Source organism: Aspergillus clavatus, genomic scaffold (genome assembly GCF_000002715.2).
Source record: "Aspergillus clavatus NRRL 1 1099423829799 genomic scaffold, whole genome shotgun sequence".
NCBI classification, from domain to species: Eukaryota; Fungi; Ascomycota; class Eurotiomycetes; order Eurotiales; family Aspergillaceae; genus Aspergillus; species Aspergillus clavatus.
The window spans coordinates 449,866-464,824 of NW_001517100.1; the positions used below are offsets into that span (position 1 = coordinate 449,866).

A 14,959-nucleotide genomic window follows, 5' to 3' on the forward strand; every position below is an offset into this window, starting at 1 on the left:
AGTGTGATCATCCTATATTTCCATGATCCTACGGAGTATACCCATCTATTAGTTATTAATAATAACGGGCCTATCGAGCACTACGGAGCACGACTAGCCTCTTCTCAGTCTAGGCTGACAACAGCCGTGGATACCAGGCGGGCCCTTCGTAGGCTTCTTCACTGTGGGCTGACCCGCAGTCCTGGCCAAGCCAAGATCCCCCAGATTCCAGTTACACCCTACAAAGTGCGGAAGGATTCTGATAGTCGATGCCATCGATTGCAATGTAGCGAAATTAAATTATATATGTTCACCTCCGACGACGGAATCGGAAGCGAAGCTCGTCATCGCTGTCGGAATCTTGCTCTTCTCGTACCCGTTTTTGACTTCGCGAAATTGGTGTCGCCGACTCCACCTGGGAGATAGAATGGGTCTGCGACTGAGATTGAGCCCGCGACCGAGACTGTGACCGAGAGAGAGACCGAGAGAGAGGCCGAGAACGGGATGCCTCCTCATGCGCCACTGGGCGCCCCCCTTGGGTTTCCGATGGTCGCGGCTCCGTCGACTGACGGCTACTGACCCAGTAATGATCGCCAATGCCAAAGTCCCGCCGGGTCACCTCCTCCAAGGGGACAATGACCGCCTGGATACGATGCCGAGTCTGACCGGGCTCGCCTTTCCGCCGGAATCTTTTGAAATTCTTTCGCCCATTCCATCGCTCGTCCCATCGACTGTCCTCGGCGGTGTGCGCGCGAGGTTTGATCTCCATCTCTTCCACAATGGCCAGATTTTTCAACTGCTCAACGTCCGCCTCGTTGAGCGAAAGCTGAAGAGACGCTTCTTCCTCCTGTCGGCGCTTCCGCTGGGCATCCTCCTCTGCGTCGCGGTGCTGCCGTGCCGCTTCTAGCACGTCCAGCTTCTGTCGTTTGGCCTTGCGAGGTTCCTCGGCCGGCGGATGACTCTGTATATCTGACAAGCTACGTTGCACAGTCTCCGCGCGCCGGCGTTTCATTGCCGTGGCTCCCGGCAAGAGGCTCGAGACTAGATCTTCCTCGTTGTCGAGAATGCTCAGGTGCTGAGAGGGTTGCTCAGATGCTGGAGCGATATCCATTGCGGATTGCGATTCTACCACATGATCAATTCCCGCTTGCGTGTAGGTCGGAATCGAAGCAATATCAAATTCATCATCGAATGACTTCACTTTGCTACTGATGGCGCGAATCCTCGGCGACTTGTTTCTTCTGCGGGGCGGCGGGCTCGGCTGGCTCGACTCTTCGACTGCCTGAGAATCGGCAATCACGTCGACCGTCTCATCCGCCGCTAGTTGCGACGTCGGTGTTTGTCCAATCTCTGGACTCGAGGTGGTTTCGGGCAGCGGTCGACACAACGTGGACGCATCGTTACCTAGGATTGCATCTAGGAACTCACTCTGCTCAATGACGCGCTGATTCGTCATTAGGGCGACCTGGTTGCCCAGCTCAATCGCCCAGGTCTCCCAGGGCGCCTTGGCCCGAAAACGGACGAGCACCACTCCGCCAGGGCCGTCGCTTGCTCCGCCAAGGCCTTTGCGACCAGCAGCGTTTCTCATGAATTGCACAATATCTTCTGCAGTAGTCACGCTGTTCTCCACCGGGTACAATAGTGCCTTTCCATGGCCATTGCTGATCGGATCTTGTAGATTGCTAAACTGGGAAGGGTCCCCAAAGACAAACGTGTAATCTTCGAATATGTTGATCCTGTCTGGATTCGGAGCAAATGCCTCAACGGGCCTCTGCACGACTTCTCTCCCTTGGGGTGGAAGATGCTCCGTCGGGTCCGGCCACGCAGAGTCGAAGTCTGTTTCCAGCGGCGATAGCGACTCCAAATTCTCTAGATCGCTCGGTGTCGCAGCATACACCAGCGCATCGATGTAAGATTCCTGGACGATGTATTTCCCGTTCACCAAGGCTTGGAGTCCCTTGGCTGTATTGCGTTTGCTCTGGACAACGTGCGTAGTCTGATCCACGCCATACGGGATGATAGTCTTGATATCCAAGTCTTCGAGACGCGACCGCACATGCGCCAGAGGATCCTTCGCCCTGAGCTCCTTGGAGGAGAAGGAGAAACTGAGAACCGTCGGCTGCCATTTGATTCTAAGCGAGGAAATTCCATGAGCTGTCGCTCTTTCCTTGGGTCACAGCAGTTGTGCTTACCGCAACGCATGCTGGTATCTCCCCAGCTTGATGGTGTGCTCCTCGCCGCTTAGCTTCCTGCTTCCCCCCTGTATTGATTCGCCATCGACTATCGTTCCGCACTTGGAGTTTTGATCATGGACGGTGATCTCGGATTTAGTGTAGATGTGCGACTAGACCGAATCAGCGACGATTTGGGGGGATAAGAGGACGGGGGACGCCGTACGCCATCGCCGGGTTTCACTGGCGACACCTCAATCACCATGTGTTTCCGGGATATTGAGGAATGCTGTATAGCATGCCGCACTAAGCCATTTGATAGATCAGTTTCTTCTCTTGCATGATTGTCGGTCGGAGCACAGGTGGTCATACCTCCATCTTGCCTTATCCGACCGAAGAGATACTTCTTCCCAGGCCGCAGCCACACGCGCTTTCCTAGGACACTGTCAGTGACAATCTAAGAGATAGCCCAACGGCTCCGGAGAAGTATCAATAGATACCCTCTAGGAAATCCCCCTCCGAGTCCAATATCCACATGAGGGGCAGCAAACCTAGCGAAGACGCCTCAAGGCACTGTCCGTTAGAGTCGCTGTGCTGACTGACGCTGGGAGAACCACGTCCAGCATCACGGCCCGCAACGCGAAGTCACGTGCACAGGCGTTCCAATAGCTGCCTCGTTAGGAAATTCCTGCGCATCCTCGGTCGACAGCTGTGCCAGACTGGCTACGAGGATGGAAAAATGGCGTCGAAAGACGAGACGCCTGATAATACCGGTGTGGGCAATGCGAAGCTTTCGCTTGACGAGGATGAGACTCTGAAGTATCAGTTACTGGGCCCTTCTTTGACAAAGGCGGGTCAAGATGCGGTTGACCAGCGAAAGGTGAGCGAGTTATACCACCTCTGTTACTTGTGATAGATAGAGACTAAGTGGGAAAATCAAAAAAAAGGTATCTGAAATCATCTACAATGCGTCTAAAGGCTCTAAATTCTTCAACCACGAGCAGAATCGTGACAGGGTCCTGACCGTGAAAATCGAGCGTATCTTGAAAGAGAAAGCTCGTCTAGAAAAGATGGACCTGTCGCACGATTTGCGAAAAGCTGATGAGCTGATCAGTGAACTTGAATCTACGCGAGATTTATCGCAGTATGTCGTGCACGTTGACTGCGATGCATTCTTCGCCGCGGTGGAGGAGCTTGACCGGCCAGAGCTGAAGACGGTTCCCATGGCAGTAGGCAAAGGAGTGCTAAGCACATGTAACTACGAAGCGCGAAAGTATGGATGTCGCAGCGGGATGGCCACGTTCGTGGCCATGAAACTCTGTCCGCACTTGATCTGCCTCCCTCAGAACTATGAGAAATACACCGCTAAAGCGCAGGAGATCCGTGCGATCTTCGCGCAATATGATCCTCTCTTCGAGAGCGCGAGTATTGATGAGGCGTACCTCAACATTACCTCTTATTGCAACGAAAACAACCTGGATCCGGAGGAAGCTGTCAGTCGCATGCGCGCGGAGGTCTTGGAGAAGACGAAGATTTTCGTCTCCGCAGGCATAGCAGCCAACGCGAAGATTGCGAAGATCTCATCGAACCGCAACAAACCGAATGGGCAGTTTCGCGTGCCCAATGACAGAGACGCCGTCATGGAGTTCATGAAGGAGCTACCGGTTCGCAAGGTGAACGGTGTCGGTCGTGTCTTTGAACGTGAACTTGATGCGATTGGCATCAAGTCATGTGGTGATATTTGGCCTCAGCGTGCGTATCTGACCCGCCTGTTCGGTGAAAAGGCATTTCAATTTCTCATCCAGTGCTATCTTGGCCTGGGGAGAACCCAAATCCAGCCCGTGGAGAAATACGAACGAAAGAGCGTCGGCACGGAGCGTACATTCAATGAACTCGGAGACAAGCAATTGCTACGGGGGAAACTCTGGGACACGGCGCAGGAACTGGAGAAGGACCTCGCTCGGAACGAATGTAAAGGACGCACCTTGGTTCTCAAAGTCAAACTGGCTTCCTTTGAGGTGCTTTCGCGACAATGTCAGCCCCCGAGGGCGTTGTCACTCGCCAAAGACCTTCACTCGTTTGCACTTCCGATGTTGGCCAAACTTGAACGAGAGATCCCGAACATGAAGCTCCGACTCCTTGGGTTGCGCTGTACCAATCTAGTAAGCACCAAGAAAGTGGAGGTCAACTTCTTCGGTCCACCATTGAGGCCGAAAAGTCTATCTGGAGATTCACCGAACGCGACTACCGAGCAGGAATTGAGCGCGGAGGAAGCCTTTGAGCAAGCCGCTCGCCAGGAAAGGCAGGATGATGCTCATGAGTTGGAGAAACTCAGTCAGGAGCTGTGCGAGACCGAGAAGACGAATCCAGCCGAACCCGAGCTTTGGAACTGTCCAATCTGCTCGAAACCTCAGATCGCAGAGGATAGAGCGTTCAATGAACATGTCGATTTCTGCCTGTCGAGGGAGACGATCCGAGAAGCCGTTCAAGATACCACCGAGGACTCTCCAGCTACTCCATCGAAAATATCCGGACGGAAAAGAAAGGCGACAAAGGAGTCGTCGAATGAAGTGCCTGATCCACGACAAAAACGACTGTTCTTCACTTGATATGGCGTCGATTCAAGTTTGGTCAAATGACAATACACCTTGATCGCATTGGGGGCTTTGCTACATGCAAGGAGACATGAGCCTGATGAGTAGCAATCAATTCTTGAGATGGCCAACAAAAAAAAAAAAAAAAAAAAAAAAAAAAAAAAAAAAAAAAAACACGAGGCTTCTCGAGTCTTGCTGCTTTCAGTCCCGGTCCACCTTAATTGGAGTGAGACATGTCACTCCCATTGAATCCCTTCCAGATTGACCCCTTAGTCCTTTCAGAGTGATAGATGCGCAACGTCTCTTCACAAACGCACCGGACGGAGGCCTCCTGTCTCAGCGAAATGATCGACGGCTGTTTCTCACATCCATGGTCGCGACAGCTCTTACAGTGAGACAAGGATCTCCCGCTTTGACATCTTAGTCGTAGTCGCACTGCGTACATGATCTTGATGTCTGCACTGTCTTTTGCACAAGCGAACATGCTGAACATCCTCAGGACAACATCCCGGAGTAGACGTTGGTCAACATGTATAGATGTCCCGTCCGACACCCGGGAAATAAGGGTGAGTCACCGATCTGTAAGATCTCGGAAGAAGATATCTATCGCTCTATTTTTACGAGACTTTCCCACATGAGATCATTGAGCAGAATGGCCCAACACGCTAGATGGGCGTTTGTCTGATCAGCCCATGCGGGGGGGGCGACGAACAGTTACATGATTCCAGGATCCGGAGACCTTGACGACGTCAATTTCCCGGGATGCAGTCAGCAGACTCTCCTTCATTCATTCATTCATTCATTCAGTCCGTCCGTCATGGATTCTCAGTCTCTTATCGAGGAGCATTCAAGAATGTGCCGATACTCGCCTGGAGCAACAACAGCAACAACAGCAACAATTGCGGTGTACGAGACTATCTGCCGCTTGACCGCTTTGGGCAATTCGACTGGCACTAAAACAATTGTTGTTGTTATTCGACACTATCGTCAAGTCTGTCACCCTTGCCTCCACGTCTATCGATCCCACTCCCCCAGTGCTTTTTTTTTCTATCAATCTATCTGTCTATCGATATCTCAATACAATAAACCTGTCTGTCTGTCATTTTTCCCCCCTCCAAGCGCCGATCTCTCTGCTGGCTGAGTGCCATCATGCTGGCAGATCTCCGGCAAGTGTCGCAATGCCATAAGTCGTTGCCTTTCTCCTTTCCGCCCCTCGATTATTGCCCGCAACTATGACCTCCGATAAACAATCCAACGGCTCTCTCGCCAAACCTTTCACGCCAACGCTCAGTGCGGCCTTCCATCGAAATACCAAATCGCCTTTGACTCCGAAGCTTGCGAGCCCTGGTGGCTATCGCACTCCGAAAAGACTCGTCCCTTCCGAACACCCTTCCTCGACTCCCGAGCCCGATACCAGCTATCTGAATACAAACATTACCCCTCGGTCGGGTTCTCGCACTAGCAGACGGGATGGAGTGCCGTCCCCGAAGAATCCCCCTTCGACCGTCCAGTGCTCGCCGCAGATCTCATACTCGCATGCAGGGGTCGCTCATGTCTCGAACACGCGGGTCCTGCGGACAGAACGGAGCCCGGTCCGCGCGAATGGGAGGTTGGAACCGTCCAGGCCCGACAGGACAAAGACCCTCACAGCCGAGCACGCTCATGTCTCGCGGCCGAATTCTGTCTGCGACGCTCCGTCCGGCTCGCGGATGTTTTTTCATGCCTACGATGTACGATCTCCGAGTTCCTCCGAGGTGGACTTCCGATCCAAGTCTCAAAGCAAACCATCCTCACCTGCTACGTTCGTCTACGCCAATGGGCAACAGGAGCAACAATCCCCGAATGGGGAGGCAGCCGCCACCGCTCCGACCCTGAAACGACGATCGATAGGGTCCGCCCGCCCAGTGTTGGCCGCGAAGTCTCCTGCGTTGCCATCACCGCGGTTAAGACCGGCCAAGCTCGCCGATTCTACCACAAGAACGTCTGACGGCGTCGCCTCCGTGGTGGGTTCCCAGCGAGATGATGTGTCCGAGATTGGCTCCCATGTGCATAGCTCGCTCAATTTCCCCGTGCGGCCTCCGCTCTCCGCTATGAGGCATTTCAAGTCATCAAGCGTTGGCTCGTCCGCCAGCGGCCCTTATCTCAAGGAGGGTCTCAGGCCAAGTCCCATCATTGTATCCCCGGCGGAATCGCAAATTGATGGCAACCATGCCGCTTCCGAGTCGATGCCGGGGCTTCGACCTCGGATTTTCAGCAATGGGTCTATGGCGTCGATTGACACGCAGGCTTCTGCCGCGCAGAGTCCCGTGAAATCAGAAAGTTCGGCGCCAGCGAACAACGGTGTCGTGGTCAATGCGCGGATCGAGCGCAAGATTCTGGACTTGGAGATCAGCAACTCCTCGCTGCTCGCTATCAATCGTACTCTGGAGCGGGAGATGCGCAAGCAGAACGCAGAGTTGCGCAGATACCGCCGGCTCAGTCGCTCTGGTCGTTTTTCTGTCGCCCCATCTGCTCGATCGTTCTCCGGCACCTCGCTCTTAATTACCGCCGAAGCCGATGAGGGGGCAAGTGATGTCTCGTCGATCCGGTCTCCGGAGGAATTGTCAGATTTCAGCGATGAGGAATCGACATTGGACGAAGGCGTCGTCAGTCCCGATGCTCTTGCTGAACACGATGCGCGTCATCGCGCTACGGATGAGAAACGGTTTTTTATCGACCTTGCCAAACATCAAGAATTGCTGGCAGATAGCCAGAAAATCAACCAGAGCCTCAAGCGCTGTCTTGAATGGACGGAAGACTTGATCAAGGAGGGCAAGAAGGCTCTGGAGTATAGTGTGCATGTCAACGATGTGCAACTGGGCGGCAGAGTCCTACCTCCGGAGGAGCTCGTCGACACTGGGGAGAGCGGGAAGGGGCTTTTGAGCTCGGTTGGCGACACCGCAGATCCTTTATTACCCTCCGTCGACTTCGATTCGTCCATTGACCTGTCTGAACACGAGATGAGCGAGTCGTCTCTTATACCTTAACTACGTTTTTCACGGGCAGGCCCGGCCAATCCTTCTGTTCTTCCCACTGCGTCACCTATCTTTGCCTTGTGTCTGCCTGGAGCCCTCTTCATTCTAAGTCACCTTTGCCCTTCCCTCTTCATAGCGTCGTCTGTTTTCTCGAAGCGATAGATACATGGTCTTGGTGTCCGTTCTGTTTCCTTGGTCTCTGGTATATTGTTAGATACCCGATGCGCGATAATACTGTCTTTTGTGGTTTTGTGATTTCCAATCTGTCTCTATTGTGGGATCGATCTTGTGATATAGAGCAAGCAATCAAGATGATACAATCATTTCAGCCCTGTTCTCGTCACAGGAATATCACAGCCAATATCCACAGCAATGTTCCAAGCAACATGATAATCTCAAGAGCGATAGCTGTTCTCCAGCGCCGCAGCGTCGTCCCGTATTCCTCCAGGGGACATGACTGTACATGATGGCAGATCAACATAGCAAATTGCACTCCAAGCAAATCGTTCCCCCTTCAAATGATGACCCGAACGTCCCATAAGACATGGCACCGACTCGCAATCAAGCACTGCACGCACCTCATCCTCCTTCATCCTCCGATTCAATTCGCTTCAACCGCAACCAACCGTGCAAGATACACCTCGCACGCACTGAACATCCTCTCCCCTTCCCCTTCCCCTTCCCCTTCCCCTTCCCCTTCCACTTCCTCCCCACACAAAGCCACAACTGGCACCTCCTTCACAGCATCGCTCTCCCCAAACACAACCTCCACCGTCCTCCGCACCGCACTGCGCCACCTCGCCGCCGCAATCTCCCCGCTCGCCCGGATCCCAACACACCCCACCCCACCCTCCAGCCCGTCCACCCCGTACCGCGCCCGCGGGAACCAGAACCGCGTCACCTGGATCCCGTAGATCCCCAGCCAGATCCGCGCCCGGCTCAGCGTGCTCCGGTCGAGCTTCACCTCGCCCGTGCGCAGCAGGTTGCGGTGCCCGCGGATTCGCACGCGCAGCCTCGACGGGAGCGCGGGGGGTGGGGCGGAGGAGAGGAAGGGGATTGTGCTTGTGGGACTTGCGGGTGTGTCTGTGGTTGTGTCTGCGTGTATGCTGAAGTTGGCGCTGGCGCTAGGGCTAGGGCTAGCTCTAGCTCCGGAAGGTCTATGCAGGGTGAGTCTTGCGGGGACGGCGATGCGCACGCGGCTGTTGCTGTTTGGGTCGATGGGGATGGGGATGGAGTCGTCATCGATATCCCTGTCGCTGTGGCTGGCGATGGGCTCGTAGCGGTGCAGGTTTGGGTGTGTAGGGGACATGTCGTCGAAGGAGTAGTGGGTTCTGAGGAGGGTGGTCATTATTCTTTTGGTTTTGGTTTTGGTTTGGGAGGTGTGATGGGTGTTTTGTATAGATTGGATTGATGAGAGAGCCAGCAAAGAGATGGATTGGTAGAGAGGTTGTAGAGATGGGGGCATTGGATTGGGATAGAAGACAGACAAGGTATACAGGTGAAAGCAGGCAACTGTACCGTGAATGGAAACTGATATAGCCGTCATGGCTATTCTTAGTCTTGGTGCACAGGTAGAACCATAGCACCCCCCCAAAAGCCAAAGACCTGCTGCCTGGGGATGATTCCATGGAACGGACTCCTGATCTGGATGTGAATGAAGACACACAAGTGACATAAACATTATCATCCCTAGGTAACAGATATCCCCCTAATGAGCTATGTAACAAAACCTTGTCTACTCAGGCTGGCCATTCCCAACCTGGTGTCCCGTGGGATACTCCCCGAAACAAGCATACCGGTACATGGCATCCTCCTTGAGCTGGGGCACCGACGCCAGGAAGTCGCTGACGGGGCAGAACCCATTCTTCGCCTTGCGGCAGCCCGGCATGCCCATGGTGGGGACGGAGGCGCCGTTGAGCACGAAGCGGATGTAATCCGCGGTGTCCCTGCGGGCCGAGAGATCCGGGTTCTTGTAGAGGGTGGCGTCGAGGTTGTGGAAGTCGGTGCGCGCCGGGCAGGTCCAGATCTCGGAGACGAAGTGCGCGCCAAACGGGCTGATCTGGTTGAGCTTGAAGGCGCGCTCGGGGGCATGGGGCACGTCGGCGGGCAGGCCCTTGGGCCCGTGGTTGAAGTAGTCCATGCCGAGCGCGGCGAGCGCGGCGACGATCACGTCGTCGTGCGACATGTCCAGGAACAGCGGCTGGTGCAGCGGGAAGGTGGCCTCGTGGTCGTCGAAGGTGGCGTTGATGCTGGTGTCGCTGGTCTCGATGAGCTTGCCCTCCAGGCGGGCGGCGAGCTCGAGGATGTAGCCGATGCCCTGGGCGCGGCCGCTGGGCGCGCCCCAGCCGTAGTTGCCGTAGAACTGCAGGTCGACGTTGTATTGCCAGTCCTTCCATTCCTGTTCGGTGAAGAGCGAGCAGAAGTCGGAGCTGCCCAGCGCCGCGAACTCGTACGGGCAGGTCAGCATCATCGAGGCCACGTCGAATGCGGTCAGGTTGAAGTCGCCGGGGAGGAACTGGGCGAGACGCGAGACCGCGTCTTTGGTGAACCGGGGGATGTACTCGGTGGCGGAGCGCGTTCTGGACGGGTTTCAGCTTGTGGCCTGGATCCAGGGGGTTTCTACCTTGTTTCTCGTACCCTTCTGTTTTGCCGTTGGTGCAGGAATGATCCGACGCGAGCGAATTGTTCACTCCGTTGCCCTCGGGCATCTGGACGAGTTCGTACTGTTCAGAGGAGCTGTTGGCGCCGGTGTTGCTGAAGAAGCCACCTATCACCGGTTAGTATATCCCCAAGGGCCGCTCGAAGGCAAGCAACCTACTAAGCCACCAGCGAGCACTCTCCAGGATGCGCTCCTGCGACGTGGTGCGGAAGATCGGCTTCGGCCTCTCCGTGCCATTGGGATAGACATTCATGGACGGATCCCACACCGCGACCCCCGGGTCCGCGCGGTACAGCAGCCGGCCGTACTTGGACCAGGTATTGGCGCCGCACGTCGCCTCTGTCGCGGCGCCGCTGACAAGCAACGTCTCGCGGCCCAGCACGCTCTCCCACTCATTGAGGAACGAGAGCGGGCCCCTGGCGACCGTGGTATCGGGGTGCGCCGCGCTGTAGTTCCGCAGCTTCTGCTCGAAGTTCTGCATGCCGCCGCCGTCCAGGATCGAGGAGACGGGGAACCGCTGCGCGTGCCGGTGCAGGATGTGCACCTGCGACAGCTCGCAGCCCCGCGGAACCCCGCTGGATTGCCCGTGGCCCGGCGCGTCCTTGTACGGGCTGAGGTTCGCCCAGCTGGTAGTCATGTCGAAGCCCGATGGATACACTGTGCCGGTGGGAGCGGGTCCTTGGGGGGGTCCGCCTTTGGTGGGAGCAGCAGTGACGCCTCCCATGGCGGCCAGAACAGCCAGCGCGGTGGCCGGGGAAAGCACAGATGGAGGCATTGGAATTGGTGGTGGTGGTGTGATGGCGGTAGTGGTAGCTGGAGAGAAGAACGCCCTAATCGACAAAAAGACACACCGACAGAGCAGGGGTAGACCGCCCTATTTATACACGATACACCCCTCCCCTGTCCTGCTCTGCTGCCCCGTCTGGGATGCAAAGCTGGTCCTCAAATCAGGAATCTGCGGGGCCGCTCTCATGCATTGCATTCCCTCAGTCGGTCATCATTTTGTTGCCCCCCAATCTCATCGGTAATCATACAGAGCTCCTGTCGAGATGGTAGGTGACCCCTGCCCATCAACACCTCTCCTACTTCTTCGAGGAAACCCGGGCCCATCCCGAAGGTTCTCTATCCACTCATGGTGTCTGTAGAAGGAGTGGGGAAACTGGAAATTGGAGACCATCCACCGTATAGACCATTGCCTGGACGATGGCGCACAGAAAAGCTTCCCTTAGTGCAGTGCCCGGGAGCCTTGGAGCCAGTCGCCAGGCTTGAATCATTAGCCGTCGAGGGACCAACTCCGACGAGTGACGGAGGATCTAATTAGATACACCAAACAGATCACTATCGGTCTGCCTGGATACCACTTAAATTAACACCAGTAGCGATGCGACTTGACTGCTTGGGGCAATTTGTCTCGTGCCTCCCCCCGCATGGTGTTGATGGCTGGAGAGTGAGATCAGCAGCAGCATCAACGAGTACTAATATGAAGGATGGCTGGGCTAGGAGTACGCTAATCAGCTAGAGCGCTCGCTTGTAGTTGTACAGTGTAGGGAATCCGAGGAACTCCAAGTCCGATGCTGTCATCTGTAGCGTCGGCTATCTATGTAGTATTATAGTATCTACAGAGCAAGATGCACGCACTGGGGATTAGGGTAAGAGTGAGCAACCTGGAGGGCGGGGACCCCAGTCTGGGGTGTTGAGCTTGAAGGATGCAATTCTTGACTGTGTAGTTATTTCTCTAGACTAGTCTCACTCCTACGGAATTTTATTTCTGGAACTCGATTTCCGAGACTGGCTGGGCTACTGCAAGGCGACGGTGAGGATCAGGATGGACGGGCATTGACCGGGTTCTCTGGGGGTTGACAACGATATCAGGAATCCCTTTTCTTGGGATAGACGACGAAGATATATCGAAAGTTCCCCTGTCATATTGTTTGGCGGTATTTCTCCGGTGTTCTGTAGTTGGAGCATGATTATTAGGTGTTGACCAGCAATTATACATAGGGACTACTACTATATATATCCAACTATCAACTCAACCCCTAACAATCAAAATCCAATGTACAATCAATCTATCATTAGAAATATCTAAATACTGGACGTTCACACTGTGCTAAGTCCTCCAGCGATCGTGGTATAAAAAAAAAAAAAACATATCCAACAACCTACTCAAGAGAGGAGTGAAGTGGCCTGGTTCAGCAGAGAAAAGCTGGTGGCAATCATATTAAAACAGAAAAAAAAAAGGTATCTATGCTGTGGCTTCTTCCTCGGCGTGGTGCTCATGCTTGGACTTGTCTCTCTTCTTCTTCTTGTCGTCCTTGCCCTTCTTCGACATCGCCTCCGCCATCAGCTGTTCAAAGGCCATGTAGTCGCCTTCTTCCTCTGGATCACGCTCGGCCTGGAACACCCATTAGTTTTGCGGGGATCGAAGGGTGGAACGGCGAATCGCTTACCTTGGCGTAGATATTGCCCGCAATGACCAAGGCATGAGCACGCTCAACACGCTTCTCCAGCTTGATGCGCTTGTCGCCCAGCACTTGATCACACACTTCTCGCAGCACACTCTGGATCTCGAACTTGCTGCCGCGCCATGCAGCAGCCAGGATCTTGCCCGTCACCTTCTTTTCGTACTCGGCCCGCTTCTCGTCCGTCCAGTCCTCTCCCCCCTTCTCCTCCAACTTGGCCATCTCCTCCATGGTCATCTGTGCGTCGATGGCGGTCGAGATCGTAGTCCATGTTTCCTTGGCCAGGGTACCCTTGTCCTTGAGCCGGGAGAAGAAGCCGGAGATACCGAGGAATTTCTGCGACTTGAGGAACGAGGTACCCTTTTGCGTGTACGTCGCGCCAATGGCATGCAGGATCTCCAGTCCGAACGATTCCATCTTCAGGTTCTCCACTTCCAGGCGGATCTTCTCCTCAAACGCCCGCGTCACATCCTTGCCCTTGTCCGTCTCCGTCCACACGCTGAGCTTGTCGACCAGCTTGGTGGCCAGGGTGTTGACGCGCTCCTCGCGAGCCTTCTTGCGCTCCAGCTCGTAAGCCGCCAGACGCTCCTGTTGTTCCCGCGACAGTCCCTTCTTCTTCTCTTTCTTGCGCAGTTCCTTTTCTTCCTGAGTCAGACCAGCTGCCTCCATCCGAGCCTCCTCCTCCGACTTGTCCATGAGCGCCTGCTGTCCGAGATAGCGACGGGGTGTACTTGTGCCGGCGGCCGGGGTCGGTTGAGCCGAGGGTTCTGCAGCCGGAGCAGCCGCGGGCGCGGGGGTTGCGGTCTCAGCGGATGGGCCTGCCTCAGCAGTCGCGGCAGCTGCCTTGGTCTCCTCGTCGTGGATGTTGAGCTTCTCCTCCGCCGCCTCCGCGAGCTCTTGCTCCTCCATTTCCTGCATCGTGATGTCCATTGTTGCGGTCAGATCCTTCATCAACGAGATTTCACCGATCAGGTCGACGAATGCGCTGCCACCAAAGATCATGCTGAAGAATTCGGCCGGGTCCTCTACGAGTTGAAATCAGTACAGTCGCCTTTATAGAGATCACTGGGCGCTGGGTGCCAGGTCTCACCAAAACCACCGCCGGGAACCGCATCTTCCTTGCCGAATTTGTCGTAACGCTTTCGCAGTTCTTCGTTGCTGAGAACCTGGTAGGCTTCTCCGATCTATGCAAAGCACCAAGGCACGTCGTCAGCATTAGTCGCCAATGTCGGTTATCAAGTATGGAGATCAAGTCCACCCACGCACCTCCTGAAATCTGGCATGCGCAGTCTCATCACCGGGGTTCTTATCTATTCCAGAAGTCAGAATCACCGCCACACACCTATGACAAGGCGAAATGCGCACCAGGATGAGTGACAATAGCAAGTTTCCGATATGCCTTCTTGATCTCCAGCTCTGTGGCCGTGGGGGGCACCCCCAAGGCGTCGTAGTAGGCGGTATCTGCGACCATGGTGGCTCGCACTTCACCGGGTCAGGTATGAAGTTGGTTATTTAGTATTTTCTTTTCAGGTCGCGACAGTCGTGTATGTGAAGATATCCAGGATCAACCAGTACCCCGTAAGAGGATAACGATTTTCTGATTCTTTCTTTCTTTCTTACTTTTTTTTCTTTTTTTTTTGGCTGCCTGATGATGCTCTCCGACGGTAGTTTCGTCATGGCGGGGGAAGAAGAAACTGGACGGAGTATGGTCTGTAACGTACTGTACTGTCACGGGTAGCCCTCAGCCACAGCCGCAGAATGGGTTCACAATAACAAGCTCACCGATACCGACTGTATTGACGGCGTAATGGCATGAGCCTCACCGCCAGCCGCGAAAGGACTGCCTGATTGGGCAAATCAGGTCCTTTTCAACTGCCCCCTGAAAGAAACTTCCTTCGTCCATCTGCTTCAATCGTCTTCTTCTTCTTCTTCTTCTTCTTCTGCTGCTGCTGCTCTCCTGCTCAACTCGACTGGTTGTTCTTATTGTTGTTGCTGCGAGAGGAACTGAACAGATAGAATCCTTCCAATTATAATTATATCTCTCCCTCTTCTCCATCCTCATCTCTTCCTTCCTCCCTCC

At 54.7% G+C, this 14,959-nt stretch overlaps 6 protein-coding genes across 6 annotated transcripts, besides 8 other annotated features; 2 read left to right on the forward strand and 4 right to left on the reverse strand.

Moving 5' to 3' along the window:
- Positions 1-289: 289 nt before the first annotated feature.
- ACLA_066280 (DNA damage response protein RcaA) lies at positions 290-2,687 on the reverse strand (the record flags this gene model as incomplete). The annotated part of the gene is made up of 5 exons (XM_001272417.1): positions 290-2,111; positions 2,172-2,323; positions 2,377-2,456; positions 2,523-2,585; positions 2,651-2,687. 5 exons carry the CDS (start codon positions 2,685-2,687, stop codon positions 290-292), a joined length of 2,154 nt encoding a protein of 717 aa, XP_001272418.1.
- Positions 447-477: a microsatellite.
- A 202-nt stretch (positions 2,688-2,889) lies between the features above and the next one.
- ACLA_066290 (Y-family DNA polymerase) lies at positions 2,890-4,759 on the forward strand (the record flags this gene model as incomplete). Its single annotated transcript, XM_001272418.1, has 2 exons — positions 2,890-3,030; positions 3,098-4,759. 2 exons carry the CDS (start codon positions 2,890-2,892, stop codon positions 4,757-4,759), a joined length of 1,803 nt encoding a protein of 600 aa, XP_001272419.1.
- A 117-nt stretch (positions 4,760-4,876) lies between these two features.
- Positions 4,877-4,917: a microsatellite.
- Positions 4,877-4,918: a microsatellite.
- A 608-nt stretch (positions 4,919-5,526) lies between these two features.
- Positions 5,527-5,550: a microsatellite.
- Positions 5,551-5,617: 67 nt separating this feature from the next.
- Positions 5,618-5,642: a microsatellite.
- A 334-nt stretch (positions 5,643-5,976) lies between these two features.
- On the forward strand, positions 5,977-7,770 carry ACLA_066300 (uncharacterized protein; the record flags this gene model as incomplete). The annotated part of the gene is made up of 1 exon (XM_001272419.1): positions 5,977-7,770. One exon carries the CDS (start codon positions 5,977-5,979, stop codon positions 7,768-7,770), a length of 1,794 nt encoding a protein of 597 aa, XP_001272420.1.
- Positions 7,771-8,359: 589 nt separating this feature from the next.
- Positions 8,360-9,106, reverse strand: ACLA_066310 (uncharacterized protein; the record flags this gene model as incomplete). The annotated part of the gene is made up of 1 exon (XM_001272420.1): positions 8,360-9,106. One exon carries the CDS (start codon positions 9,104-9,106, stop codon positions 8,360-8,362), a length of 747 nt encoding a protein of 248 aa, XP_001272421.1.
- Positions 8,421-8,464: a microsatellite.
- Positions 9,107-9,493: 387 nt separating the features above from the next.
- ACLA_066320 (histidine phosphatase family protein) lies at positions 9,494-11,192 on the reverse strand (the record flags this gene model as incomplete). The annotated part of the gene is made up of 3 exons (XM_001272421.1): positions 9,494-10,337; positions 10,396-10,525; positions 10,577-11,192. The coding sequence occupies 3 exons, from the start codon at positions 11,190-11,192 to the stop codon at positions 9,494-9,496; spliced, it is 1,590 nt and encodes a 529-aa protein (XP_001272422.1).
- Positions 11,193-12,662: 1,470 nt separating this feature from the next.
- On the reverse strand, positions 12,663-14,350 carry ACLA_066330 (DnaJ domain protein; the record flags this gene model as incomplete). The annotated part of the gene is made up of 5 exons (XM_001272422.1): positions 12,663-12,812; positions 12,868-13,904; positions 13,970-14,063; positions 14,146-14,189; positions 14,245-14,350. The coding sequence occupies 5 exons, from the start codon at positions 14,348-14,350 to the stop codon at positions 12,663-12,665; spliced, it is 1,431 nt and encodes a 476-aa protein (XP_001272423.1).
- Positions 14,351-14,794: 444 nt separating this feature from the next.
- Positions 14,795-14,820: a microsatellite.
- Positions 14,795-14,821: a microsatellite.
- Positions 14,822-14,959: the final 138 nt, after the last annotated feature.